The sequence below is a fragment of the Macaca nemestrina genome, chromosome 1, assembly GCF_043159975.1.
Source record: "Macaca nemestrina isolate mMacNem1 chromosome 1, mMacNem.hap1, whole genome shotgun sequence".
Taxonomy (NCBI): domain Eukaryota; kingdom Metazoa; phylum Chordata; class Mammalia; order Primates; family Cercopithecidae; genus Macaca; species Macaca nemestrina.
In genome coordinates this window covers 18,960,048-18,974,745 of record NC_092125.1, presented here as the reverse complement: position 1 = coordinate 18,974,745, position 14,698 = coordinate 18,960,048, and the positions used below count along the sequence as shown (strand labels likewise).

The window sequence follows — 14,698 nt, the reverse complement described above, 5'->3', positions numbered from 1 at the left end:
AGCACACAAAGGGTTGGTGGCATTGATTATGGAAGTACAGTTGCCAAACACAACATAGCCTAAATCAATTTCTTTAGTGTTATTATATGATGGTGAAAAGAGGCAAGAGGAATTAGAAAACGTCATTGGTTGAACTAAGGGGGGGGGGTAATAGGACAGGAATTATTTACTAAGGATTCATTTGAGTAATTGACATAGGGCAATGAAAGGTTAGGTATGGCTAGAGGAATAGGGGGGCCCATTTTAAGACAAAGCCAACAATCGTGGGCCAGGCTTGTATTGGACATTTGAAGTAAATTGTAAGTAGCATTGAGGATATCAAAGGTTTGGGCATCGAGCCTAAAATTATCTCTAAGCTCAGGCAGGGCTAAAGGGTGATATTGAAGTTCAGGATATGAAGCTTTATGAATTTCTTCTAATTTTTTCTGGACGGTTTTAATTCTTGCAATATCTAATGGGCCTCCTCCATCAGAAATGTGAATGGGGGCGGTAGTGCTCCAACAAACAGGCTTTCCTTTTTGGCCGTTACAAGGAGATTGTACAAGTTTATTAGTGGATCCTAACACTTGTACGTCATTGATGCCTCCAGTTTGTGTTTTTAGTAACGTGGCCGTATAATATGTTCTATTGCCTGATTTGCATTGTTGATAGGAGGTATAACAGGAACTATGTACAGAAGATTGGAAAGAGCTACAAGGGCATTCTAGGAGCGGCCCGCTAGGTGAGGTGTCTCTTGGGGTAGACTTACATTTCCATAACTGGTTGGGCATTAGGTAAGCTGTCTTGCCCGTGCAGGTCACCTGGGTGATTCTATCTGACGGAGGTTCAGATATTTGTCCCCCTCTGCAGTCACAAGGCTGGCCGTATTGTTTTCGTAATAGTTCTTTTGCCTTACGAGGGTCACCAAAACCTGCATAGACTGTCACTATGTTATATAGAGCGATTATTCTCCAAAGGAATTTCATGTTAGGCTTCATTTCCTGAAAAACAAGAAGGAAAGAACTTCTCAGGGAGATTTATCTTCCCTGGACTGACAATGGTTATGATTTATTTGTCTTACCAATCTTTCAGGCAGCCATCTGGCTGCATCATTTTCTTGTGAGAAGATGCATACTGAGCCTCTTCCCCAAATTAAAACTGGATCGGGGCCATGCCATGAACCATCAAGTGGATCTTTCCATTTTACCATTGCAAACTGTTTTTGAGATTCAGGATGCCAGAAACGGTCGGCAGCCGATTTTCCATGACTGTCCAAATTTTAAAAATTAAGGATAAACAGGGCATGATTATGTTTCTGGGGGTACCCTTCACGGGGTACCAGCTCCCCCCTTTTAATTTTGTGATAATAGTTTTTAATGACAGATGAGCTCTTTCTACTATACCTTGTCCTTGGGGATTATAGGGAATGCCTGTGGTATGTTTAATTTGTAGGGTATTACAAAATTGTAAGAAGGTTTTGGCTATATAACCGGGGCCATTATCTGTTTTGATTTGTTTGGGTATTCCTAAAATAGAAAAGCAGTGTAATAGATGAGCTATGACATGTTTGGTGGCCTCTCCTGTTTGGAGAGTTGCACTGATGAATCCACTATAGGTGTCTATGCATACATGGATATATTTTTAGTTGACCGAATTCTAAGTGGTGAGTAACGTCCATTTGCCAAATTTCATTGGGGATGAGTCCTCGGGGGTTAACTCCTAGATGGGGAACAGGTAAATATGTTATGCAGTTGGCGCATTGTTTAACTATTTGTCGAGCTTGTTCTCTGGTAAGTTTAAACATAAGTCTTAAGGTTTGGGCGTTTAAATGATGTAAGGCATGTGCTTTTTGCGCTTGTTGCAAATTGTCTATAGTGACTGTGGCTATGGTTTTTGTTGCCGTGTCAGCTGTTGCGTTACCTTGTGTTAGAGGTCCCGGTAATCCTGAATGTGCTCTAATATGCCCAAGAAAAAAGGGAGTAGTCCTTTTTCGGATAAGTTGTTGACATTGTAAAAATAGGTTAGCTGTGTCTGAAATATGTTTAATTTGAGACACGGTCTCTAAGAGGGGTATTGAATGAGCCAGGTAGGCGCTGTCTGTATAAATGTTAAGTGGCTGACAAGGAAAAGCTGATAGTGCTGCAATTATAGCTTGCAATTCGACCAGCTGAGCTGATGTATAAGTGGTCTGGAATTTAACGACTACATTATTGTAAGTGTAAGCGGCAAGTCCTGTGGAAGATCCATCAGTGAAAATTAGTAATGCGTCATTGAGAGGTTCTTTACTGGTAATATGGGGAAATACAAACGCATGAAGTTTACAAAATTGAATAAGTTTGTTAGGTGGGTAATGGTTGTCAATCGCGCCAGTATAAGAAGCGCAAGCAATTGGCCAGGCTTCCGTATTTTGTAACAGCCAACGGATGCGTGATTGAGTGTAGGGCTGTATAATGGTAGAGGGTTCTATTCCAAAGTATTTTCTACTGTTTTCTCTTCCCAAGATAATTAGATCAGCTATGGCATCATAATAAGGCAACAAAACCTTTTTAGGGGAGGAAGGCAGGTGTACCCACATAATGGGATTGTTCTGCCAAAATAGGCCAGTAGGGGTTATTGTTGTGTTAAAAATAAGGAATATTAATGGCTGAGAATAATCAATACCGGTAACAAATTGTGTTGCAATGGCATGTTCTACCTGTTGGAGTGTTATTAATGCTTCTTTAGTAATGGACCTGGGGGATTTTGGATTAGAGTCTCCTTTTAATATATCGAAAAGAGGTTTTAACTCTCCTGTGGTGAGCTTTAAGTACGGTCGAAGCCAATTTATGTCTCCCAGTAATTTTTGGAAATCATTTAAAGTTTTTAAATGATCACGACGTATAACGGCTTTTTGATTAATGATTTTGGGTCCATTAATCTGGAAACCAAGATAAGTGTATGGATCTTGTAATTGTACCTTTTCTGGGGCTATTTGTAGTCCGGCTGCTGTTAACTCGTTTTGAGTTGGGCGAAGCACTGTAAGACTTGTTCGCCAATTTCTCCTGCTATTAAAATATCATCCATATAATGTATAATATACATTTGTGCCCATGTTTTTCTGACTGGCTCTATAGCGGCAGCTACATATTTTTGACACAAGGTAGGACTATTGGCCATACCCTGAGGTAAGACTTTCCATTGATAGCGCTTCATTGGTTGTTTAAAATTTGTAGATGGAAGACTAAATGCAAATCTTTTCTGGTCAGCAGGGTGAAGGGGAATTGTAAAAAAGCAATCTTTAAGGTCAATAATGATTTTAAAATATTTTTGAGGAATCGCAACCGGTGAAGGCAATCCTGGTTGTAAGGCACCCATAAGGATCATAGTGATATTTACTGCTCTTAAATCTTGTAAGAGTCTCCATTTACCAGACTTCTTTTTAATAACAAAAATAGGTGTATTCCAAGGGGAATTACTTTCCTCAATATGTCCTGCTGCTAGTTGTTCCTGCACTAACTGTTGGGCAGCACTTAGTTTATCATTGAGTAAAGGCCACTGATCAACCCAAACGGGCTCATCTGACTTCCAAGTAATGGGGTCAGCGCACCTTTGGGGTGCAGGTATGTCAGTGGCCTGAGCTAAAAATTTCCAAACCCCTTTTTATCAAGTTGTCCTGAAACCAGTATAGGCTGTGGGATACCGTTCTCTCCTTTTCCAAGACCTTTACCAGGGGTGTATCCTTGAGTTAACATTTGTGCAGTAACTATATCATTTGGACTACACATTATAATTTTCATTTGAGAGAGTAGATCTCGCCCCCAAAGGTTAACAGGTAGGTAAGGGATGACAAATGGCTTAATGAGGCCTGAATTGTTTTCTTTATCTGTCCATGTTAGGTATTTAGAACTTTGTTTAGGATTACTGCTTTGTCCAATTCCTCTCAAGTGAGTTAAAGTTTCTGTGGTAGACCAATGAGAGGGCCAATCTTCCTGTTTAATGATAGTTACATCAGCCCCTGTGTCTATTAGTCCAGTGAATGCCTTCCCGTCTAACCATAAGGTTAGAGAGGGTTTTTGATTTGTAATTGGTTGCACCCAATATATATCTGATGATCCGAAACCTTTTATATTTCTATTAGAGTATTGGATACTATTATCTGTTTTAACCAAAGGTAGCAGGAGTAACTGAGCTATTCTAACTCCTTGAGGGACAGTAATAATACTATCAATAGCTCTGGCCATAATTTTAATTTCTCCTTCATAATCATTATCGATAACTCCAGGGAGGACTTGTAAGCCTCTCATGGTGACACTACTTCTTCCTAAAAGTAGCCCAAAAGTGTTAGGTGGTAAAGGTCCATATATTCCGGTATTTAAGGTTTGCGGTCCCATTTCAGGTGTTAGTATCGTGTGGGAGGTGGAACTGAAGTCCAATCCTGCACTTCCTGGGGTTGCTCTACTAAGTTTTGAAATGGATTGCTGTTGCTGGCTGGAACAAAGCTGACTGCCCCATATGCTTGTTTCGGGGCCTGAGGCTGGCCCCTCATCCCGTTTCCCTGCCTGGGGGGTAAAGGATTTCCTTGACTGTCAGTTTTAGATTTACATTCGTTTGCCCAGTGCCTTCCTCTTTTACACCTTGGGCAAAGGCCTGGGATTTTTGCTTCTGGACTCTTATTTTGGTTTTCACAACAATCTTTTGCAAAGTGTCCCCTTTTACCGCATCTAAAACATCCCCCTTTATCTTTACCTTTGTTAATGAGGAAATCTCTTACTGTTTGGCCGCTAAAAGCGGCGGCCATTGCTAGGCCTTGTTGATATGAGGGCCCAATATCTGAACAAAGGCGAATATATCCTGTTAAATCTGTTTTCTTTCGATAAGGTCTGATTGCCGCTTGGCAGGCGGGGTTAGCATTTTCATAAGCTAACTGTTTAACATAATCTACACCCGTTTCTGCATTTCCAAAGATTCTACCTGCCGTGGTCATAAGTCTATGCACAAAGTCTGAAAATGGCTCATCGGGTCCTTGTTTAACCGCTGTGAGCGAGGCCCCTGGATCTCCTTTAATGGGAAGTTTTCTCCAGGCCTTTGTAGCAGCAGCCTGGATTTGTGAGAACAGTCCAGGGTCATATTGCATTTGGGCCTGAGTGTCTGCATAGTTACCTGAACCAGTTAACATATCAAAATCCCAACCGTTTCCTGCCTGTTGATTTCTTTTAGCTGTATCTCTACAATTTTCAAAGAACTCTGACTTCCAAATTAAGTGGTCTCCCCCAGAAAGAACTGCCCTAAGGTATTCCAGTCTGTAGGAGTGAGCCAATTCTCAGCTACAGATTCCACTATAGCAAGAGTATATGGAGCAGTAGCCCCATACTGAGAGGCAGCAGTCTTTAACTCTTTTATAATAGTAAAATCAAATCCAGTATGATGCCTCCAAGCCTGTCCCTGTTCATCTATGGTTTCAGTGACCGGAAAAACGTCTTTGGGGGAGGAGTCTTCTCTATGTTGGCTAGCAACTAACCCCCCTCTTGGAACATGTTGTCCAGGCCGCTGAAGTGTGCGCAAGGAACCCTCCATAGCGTCTGAGTTAGGTATTTTTTCATTTCCTGTTTTTAGCTTTTGGAGCCTAATTATCAATGATTGATGTAACTCTTCAAGTTTAATCTGTTCTTCTCGTTGAGCAATTTTTTGCTTTAATTCTTCTTTGGGATCTATTGCTGCCATAACAATGGGCGCAGAAGCCTCATTATGTGTCTTATTATATGGGGGTGGGTATGAAGAACAGGGAGGCAAATCAGGGTTGTGATATTTAGCCGCCTCTTCCTCTAAATCATCCCAATTTATATCCAATTGATTAGGCTTATTAATTTCCTCCTCCTTTTGAAGCATCTGTAAAATTGGGTATTTTTTTGGTTTGTTTTCGTGTGGTATTTCTTTATCTGTTACAGAAGGAGACTTGATTTCCTCATGATCACTTTCGAGGGAAATGAGATCTTCCTCCGTATCTTGCGGAGGCTTTGTGAGGTTAGAGCGGGAGCTAACCTTTAAAATATGCTCTGTCTGAGCGACCGCAGCCATGACTTGCGGATCGGCCTCCTTCTTATCTATTAAATCTCTAATGAGGTTCCAATAAGAGAAGGCGGTTACAGGAATTTTTTCTGGCCCAAAAGTATTATAATAGTCCTGAAAACAATCCCCTACTCTACGCCATCTTTTAATATCAATAGTTCCTTCCTGTGGGAACCAAGGGCAAGTGTCTTTTACAAAATCAAAAAATTTAAATAAATCATTACCTTTAACCTTTACTCCTCGTATCTTTAAAGCCTCTTTTAATTGTCCTACATATATTTGATGTTGGCTTAATTCTTGTCCCATTTCGGACGCGTCACTTACCTTCGATTCTGACGCGGCAGGTTCCCGCGGCGATCGGAAGAGTTTGACTCCTTTTGTCTTCGTTAGCGGTCGACCGTCCTTTGGCGTCCTCTTCCTCACGGAGTCCCTCGTTTCCAGGTCCCTGTTCGGGCGCCACGTATCCCGGCCCGCGGGATAGTCAGTGTAGGCCCTGGAGGAGGGAGTGGGAATTTGGGGAACAAGAGACACGAGAAATGGAGACAAGACAGTGCTCTGATCAAGTCTCGTTTAATGGCGGTAATGCAATGCCTTATATACATTTGGAGGGGAAGGGGTTGGGCTAAGGCGGAAATGACCTAAAAACGGAAGGCGTGGCCAGATAAGCCTCGGTTTCTCCGGTCGGACGTCATGTTGCGCCTGTGCAGTCAGGCAGTCTTTTCGCGGGCGCGGGAAAAAAGAATGAAGAAGAAGCAGGAAGAGCGCCATCTTTTAATGGCGGTATTAATACAGGGAAGAAGGTAAATCTAGAGAGAAGGTGTGGGGTGGAAATGAATATAGCTCAGGCGTTTAATCCTTAATTATTATTCGCTATGGCCGGGGCGTGCAGCTCCGGACATTCTTGCAGGCCTAGGAACCCTTCACCCTTTAACTGACAGTGTATTCTCTACTCAGAGCCGCTGCTGCCTGTGGACTTGAAAGGTGTCTCAGAGCCTGTCTCGTCGGCTGCCTCTCCAAGTTACTAGAGAAAGCTCCACTCTGACCTCCCAGTCACCATTGACACACAGCTGCCAAATGTGAATTATGACCCTCCATTCATTAAAGTGACCTTGACAGTTTTCAGAGTCCTTTTTCACACGTTTTTATTTGGTGTTCCCAATAATCAGGCAAGATTGTAAGGGCCATTTTCACAGATGAGGAGTGATGTTAGTTGTCACACATCACACAGTAACCAAGGTTACCAAGGGCCCTTTGCAAAAACACGAGGTCACCTGGGGTGAGGGTGGGGCATGGCCTTCCCCAGGTAGAGTAGGAAACCTGTTTCTTTATTCCTCCCCACACTGTGAAACAGCCTTCTGTGATACTGGACAGAAGCTGGAGCTTCCCAGTCCAAAGAGCTTGCATTTGGTTATTTCATCGATATCTTGATCAAGCCCAGGTATAACATCTACCGCAAAGACAGATTCATTCTTCCACCCTGAGAGACTCGCTAAACAATATGGTTGTTTAGATTCACCAGTTTTTTCCATTTCCAGCTAACCAAGAGTTCAGGTACTGAAAGCCATCTAATGTCAGAGAAATTTAAAGCTAAATAAAGGATTCTTAAATCTTTATATGTCCAGTTTTTAAAGCCTCCATTTTACTGAGCAGGAAGTTTGCAGAATGATCACATTAGCACCAGAGCCTTGGACACTCAAGTGAACTTGAGCCCACAAAGTCAGCCTGAAACCCCGCCCACTCTTCTCAGAGTCACTGCTTCTAGCCTGTGTTGTCTGGTAGAACAAACCTTACTGCACACTCTTCCTGCCTCTGACTTCAAATAAACTACCGTTTCTACTCAATTCCCAGAGAAAGCTCAAGTATGAACATGCCCCTGGCAGCCGGCTCCCCTGTTGAGTTACTATATTGGGTGTTCTTTCACTGGCTCTGGAGTAGTGAAGACTGGTTGGCAGGGATATGGCTCTTTAAATACAAAATTTATTCTCTTTCTTTTTAAAGACATTCTTCAAGCCGACCCCACCTTCTTGGCTCAATGTGAGGATTTATTATCTAAATTCATATACATACACACACTCGCTCTAACTCTGGGATGTAAAATATTTCTTAGTTTTTACTTTTTATCTCTCTTTGCCTTAAAAATGGGATCCCTCTTAAGTTTCCCGAATGCCAGTTCCTAGCAAAAATGGATACCTTATGAATATGTAGATGAATTTTAATAAAATGATATGAAGGCAGCAGCTATGCGTGTTCTAAAAAACGTTTCCAGAGCCCCGTGAGACTTCCAAACCCTCCTGGAAGATGAGGCTTCCTGCAGAGAAAAGGAAAATGAGAGAATAGGACGTGATTGGATCGGTTCCGTTTACTACGATTTAGCATGAAAAAATGCTGCCTTATGTCTCTTTTTAAATTCTCCTATGGCTGCATAAGCCCATGTTGAGTAAGTCATTCAACCTAGGTCTGCTCGGCTCAGCAGTTCCCGCTGTGTTAAGTGGGACCTAATTGCAGAGGATAGCTGCCTCCTAGCACGGAGTCCTTATTTCATTAGCATTACAGATTGGGTTCTTGGGAATGACATTCTTTGGTTTAATTTGTTTACAGTTTAAGTCTTGCAGATTGTCACTTCCTTAATCTAACAATCTGCTAATTCTTAAAACTGGAAAAAAGAAAAACCAGCCTATCAGTCTACTTGTCAGGAAAGACTTAGCTGTCAGGAGCTCTAATGAGGTTCGATATTAATTCCTGACTGTATTTTTCCCCCAAACAACAGTGAAGAGTTTCCCCCCAAACAACTAGTATATTGTGCAATTCCTCATGGTTAATTAAAATAGTAACTATAATAAACAAAAGAAGCTCATTTTGTGATTCCGACCTAATTACTTTTTAATTGCACTGCTTTTCATGTTTCTTTTCAAAATTCGCTTTTCTGAAGTAGTCACGAGGGAAAACGAGTGTCTGTTGAACACTTTCTCTGAAGCTGCGGCCATTCCTGTGGAATTGCTGGTCAATGTTTGGCAGCTGCTAGACCATCCACTTCAGTTCTTAACTCCTTAAATGTTTTTAGCGATGGCTGAGTTCCAAATATGTGTATATTTTTAATCTATCTCCTTTGTCCACTGATTTCCCATCTTAGATACATATTATCTCTAATTTTGGGAGCAGATAATTCATGGTTGTGGTAAACAATATTAAGAGCTACAGTGGGATTATATTAGGGCCAGGCATGGTGGCTCATGCCTGTAATCTCAACCCTTTGGGAAGCCGAGGCGGGCAGATCATGAGGTCAGGAGTTCAAGACCAGCCTGATCAACATGGAGAAACCCCGTCTCTACTAAAAATACAAAAATTAGCGAGGCATGGTAGCAGGCGCCTATAGCCCCAGCTACTCGGGAGGCTGAGGCAGGAGAATTGGTTGAACCCAGTAGGTGGAGGTTGCAGTGAGCCGAGATCATGCCACTGCATTCCAGCCTGGATGACAGGAGCAAGACTCCATTTCAAAAAAAAAAAAAAAAAAAAAACCTACATAATTTTAAAAAATGTGTTGGTCCCATGGAAGGCATAAGAGTGAAGGGATTGTGTGCCTCCCCCTGTGAAGGTTTGAATCTTTATGTCAGCTGAAATAAACTGACAATAGATTAATAAATTTGTTATTAATGTGCAAATGTGCACAGGAGCCACACAAAATATGAGACTCCAAAAGAAGGGCCAGATGGTTGAAGCTTAAATACTCTCTTCATAGGGGAGAGGCAAGTGAGGGATGTAGGCAATTTTAGAAGAGTAAATGATGTTTAGGGGAGATGATTAGTATGGAAATGCAGACAATAGCCTGGAACAAATTTCCTCCAGGGTGTCGGGGAGGTGGCGACAAATTATGGGAAGGTGAGGGGCAGAACTCCACTGAGAACAGAGGTTATTTTATCATGCAGGTAAATCAGGTGACAGCCTTCAGAAGAATAATTGAAAGAATAAGTGAAAAGTGTCTCCAGGAGTGGGATCTTGGTGTGGGCTTTTAGTTTCTTCTGCTATATGAGTTAATCTCTGGTTAATGTAGATTCCAGAGAGGGGGTCCAAGACAACTGCAAGTCTTCTGATGAACTTCCCTCAGGCAGATAAGAGAACTTGAGACAAGGGAAGTCGGAGGGGGTGGGGAGGAGAAGATGAGAGAGAGACTTTGGTTCTGAGGCTCATTTCTGAGGTCTCTGAATCTACTTGATTCAAAGCACTCAGCATGCCAAAGCAATGTAATTTGGGGTATCATTTTCTGAGCCTCAACAAAGATTTTGTGCTGCTTCAATTCCGGTGGCAGTGTGTTTAACTGCTAGAGTTGCAGGAACATTGTGCAAATAATAAATGCCAGCAGGGAGGGAACCTCAGCATGGGACAGACGAACAGGCCCCTCTTGCCACCTCACAGGCAAGACTGTTCATCCTCATGACCACAGGGCATCAACATCACCATTTAAGAACTGGTTTTCTGAAGCCAAAGCCTCTTTTCCAAGCTGGTATCAGTAATATTACAATTTAGTAACTCTGAATGCAGTCAAACCAGAAATTAAGTGTTTCCAGAAGTCCTCGCGGGCTGTCAGTTCTGCCCAGGTGTGTTTTTCTCTCAAGATTCTCTGGGAACATTGCTCTGTACTAGGTTGCTCTTCAAGTCTGTAGACCCTGCCTTGAAGGGTTCCTCCTGATGGATTCTGCTGAGCCTGGTAGACCTCAACTGCTTATTTCTAGTGTATGATACTTTAGTATCTTCCACCTACACCTATCAGCTATTTTTTAAAATAGCTATTCTGGCTGAGCACCGTGGCTCATGCCGGTAATCCTAGCACTTTAGAAAGCTGAGATGGGAGGATTGCTTGAAGCCAGGAGTTCGAGACCAGCCTGGGCAACAGAGTGAGACCTCCAGCTCTACAAAAAATCAAAAAACTAGCTGGATGTGATGGCACACCTGTAATCCCAGCTACTTGGGAGGCTGACATAGGAGCATCACTTGAGTCCAGGAGTTCAAGGCTACAGGGAGCTATGAACATGCCACTGCACTCTAGGATGGGTGACAGAGTTGGACCCTGCCTCAAAAAAAAAAAAAAAAAAGCTACTTACTGTTCTTCTAGTCTTGTGTCTGTCTGTAGAGCTCAAATTTGAGAGGTGCCATGTTGAAATCTGCCCCTGCTTTGTAGATCTGGCCTCCGAATCAGCTTCTGTGCAGAGGTGATCCCAGGGTTCCTCCCTACCATTTACAGGAAAAGGAGAGCTCAGGCAGGCTCAGGGTCCCACTGACTGTACCCTCACTCCATCTCCCCATCTTCACTTCACCACTGCCCTCTAGGGTATTTGGGGATGGCCTTCCAGGACAAGGGACATGCATCCCTGCTGTCCTGGGAAGGGAAAACCTCCAGTGGGTCCACTGTTCATAGTGAGAGTCAAGTTCCAGATATCACTGGAGTACCACATGCTTGTTGTAGGCAATATAGAAAACAAGAAAAGAGCAGTGGCACACAGTTGGTTCTGCCCCTCAGAAATTACGACTGCAATTTGTGAAAAGCGCATCTCTAGAGGTGTATCTGCTTGAGAGTAGAAATGGGATTTCACTGTTTTAAAACACTTTTTTTTAACGTGTTAGAAAGATGTTCTCAATATGTTACTTTTTGCCGGAATCGTTCATCTCTCAGAACGTAACTCCGGTTGTGTTTTTCTGTTTCCTTATGTCCCATTGGCAGTTCATCTCAGAACAGGCCAGGAACTTCTGCAGATAACAAGTTAATCATAGCGTGTCCATCCCAGTTGATCGGTCTGCTTGTTCTCTCAAGGGCTAAACAAGCTGTGGCTGCTCTGGGGGTTGTAGTTCAGGGGACCATCTTTCTCTTCCTACAGGTGTCAGCGGAAGCAGTGGCGGGTGGATCTGCCGGCCACCAGCGTGGTGATCACGTTTCACAATGAAGCCAGGTCGGCCCTGCTGAGGACTGTGGTCAGGTGAGGCCAGGAGATGCACCTGTCAGGGGTGTTAAGACATTAGCTGTGTCCCAGGCACAGTCAGGCCAGGGCTGTCAGTGGGGGCTGCAGACAGGGTCTCCTGACTACTCCACATAGGGTGCGATGGGTAGCTCCTCCAACCAAGGGTTAGGACCAAGATATGAGAATTTCCTACCCCAGGCTAAAAGTTTATACCCGTAAAAGACCTTATAAACTTTATCTTCTTGTCTTTTCTTAGTGTGCTTAAGAAAAGCCCACCCCATCTCATAAAAGAAATCATCTTGGTGGATGACTACAGCAATGATCGTGAGTACTGACACTGATTTCATCCCTGTGTCTGGCTCTTCTCTGGGCACCAGTCTTCCTGTAGTGTAGCGGGGGTGCTGATGAGGTGTGAACAAGCCAGAAATCAGATCCACGGAAAGAAGAGGTGCCTCTGTGATGCCCAAGGAGATAATCGGCCCTCAGATGATTGAGAATGCTGTGGTTGAATGCAAAGCCCTTTATGAACTCCAGATTCAAAATGCTGTGCTTCTTTTCTTTTCCTAGCTGAGGACGGGGCTCTCTTGGGGAAAATTGAGAAAGTGCGAGTTCTTAGAAATGATCGACGAGAAGGTAAGATTCTTCTTAACTGAGTACCAAAACAGTTGAATTCTGACTTTTCCTGAGCCCAGTAATAACATAAAGAAGTGCTTTAGCTCAAAGAGCAATTAATTGTCTAGCTTTTTTTCTGTCTCCCTCTACCAGAGCCACTTGGGAGACTTCTCCCAGCAAACACAGGAAGGACATTAAAGGCTTGACTAATTGAAATTATTTGTATATTAGAGCAAGATCAAATTACATTTTTATTTACGTATTTAGAAAATTGGCTTCTTTCTTTCACAACCTAGGAGGTTTTATCAGTCCCTTGAGTACAAAAGTTGAGAAGAAAAACAAAGATTTAGCAAAAAGAAGTTGAGTGACTCCATGCTCCAGGCATCTGATAAAATAACCGGGATTCAAGTTTGACAGCCTGCTGAAGGTGAACTATCCAAAATGGGGAGAGAGTACTGCAATTATATGCTTATGCGATTTTGCAAATGCCAGCCTTGGAACCTTCTGTCAGTCTTATCTGTGCTGGAGCTGAGCTCATGAAGACTATTTTATTGGCAGTTAGAAGAGAGGCTGTAAAGGAGGAAAGTAGTACTTTGGAGTGTCTGGGAAGGAAGCTCCAGTCACAATGTAATTAACTTCCAGTGTGTCAGTACTGTTAGATACCCTGATGACTGAATTGTTAGGCTCCTCTATGGTCGGGAGAAATCTTTCAGAATAGGAAAATCTCAGAGCTTTGGAGCCCATGCCACATTTGCTATTTAAGTCTGACTGTTGATCCAGGAGTGGTGATTGTATTCCTTGATCAGTGCAAAACTCTTTCTTCTCGTTATATATACACTCCAGCTGGAGTCAAGGAGTAAAGTTTTTCTTACCAAGAATCTTACTGGCCAACACGGTGATTAAGCCTGTTAGAACAGCATCATATTTTAACCAACTAGCGTTATCAACCTAGACATTCAGGATACATAAACAGTGGGATCAGCCTTGCCTTCTAAACAAGCTCTGTTTGCCAGACTCACATCAGTCCACCAAGCCTGGAATAAACCAAAAAGGGGACAATTTACTGCCCCCTAAACAATCTTCAAAATAACTTTATGAATTTAAACCCAAAGTATCTGCCATCCCACCCCATCACCTGGCACAGGCTTTAAAAAAAAAAAAAAAAAAAAAGAGGAGGAGAAGTGGGGAAGGAGGAAAGAGAGATAATGTTGGCACTGTAAATCACTTACTAGCCTTGTCTAATAGTGTCTTTGTCTTTAAACTGCTGAGAAATCAGAACAATGCTTCTCAGTATTACCTTTCCACTAGAATGTTCATTTGGGTTGAACCCATATTGATATGTTGGAGAAGGCATGAGAAAGGTGGGCTGCGAGAAGCCAGATTATAGGAAGCCTATATGGAACAGCTGAAGTCTGTAACAATTGAATGAGAAAATAAGTGCACACTTGCACACACACTCATGTATATATGTACCTGTGTGTGTGTATAAGAGCCCATCTATTTAAGCATACACACAAAGTGCTTGTAGTGATGCTGCTAGATGACAAAGTAAATTAATTGCCTAAAATATTATGGTAGTGAAAGAGCAGTCTTCGGATCAATATTCTGTGAATTTTATTGTGCATTGATTCTTAACCTAGCAATTTATTAGAAGCACCTAGGGAATTTAGGACCATGTCTTGCCCTCATTCACAATTAAATAGAAATTTCTGGATTTCTGTGGGTGGGACGTGGGCAGCTGCATTTTTAAAAGCTGCTAAAATGATGCCGATGTACAGTGGAAGTTGAGAGCCTAGTACTTTCATTTTACAGATGGAAATACTAAAGCCTAAAGAGGCGAGGTGGCTTTCTCAAGGTCTTGCAGCTATTTAATGACAATAGTAGGAGAAAAACCATGTTAATAATGAGTTAAACCTTTTTCTCTGCATTTGTGGAGATAATCAAGTGGTATTTCTTTTTTAATCTGTTAATATGGTGAAATACATTGGTTGATTTTCAGATGTTAAACCAGCTTTGCATTCCTAGTATAAGCCACAGTTGGTCATGATACAGTATCCTTTTAATGTATTTTTGTTACGGATTTTTATACCTGTGTTCATGGGAAACATTGGTCT

The 14,698-nt window shown here is 42.4% G+C and overlaps 1 protein-coding gene across 2 annotated transcripts in view; it reads left to right on the top strand.

Annotated features, from left to right (window-relative positions):
• The window catches only part of LOC105499152 (polypeptide N-acetylgalactosaminyltransferase 2), a 224,600-nt gene that overhangs the window by 169,126 nt on the left and 40,776 nt on the right, over positions 1-14,698 (top strand). For both annotated transcript variants that reach the window (XM_011771621.3, XM_011771622.3), the window contains exons 4-6: positions 11,892-11,990; positions 12,229-12,296; positions 12,540-12,605. In XM_011771621.3, the coding sequence (XP_011769923.1) occupies positions 11,892-11,990; positions 12,229-12,296; positions 12,540-12,605 (233 nt within the window). The remainder of the gene's footprint in view (positions 1-11,891; positions 11,991-12,228; positions 12,297-12,539; positions 12,606-14,698) is intronic.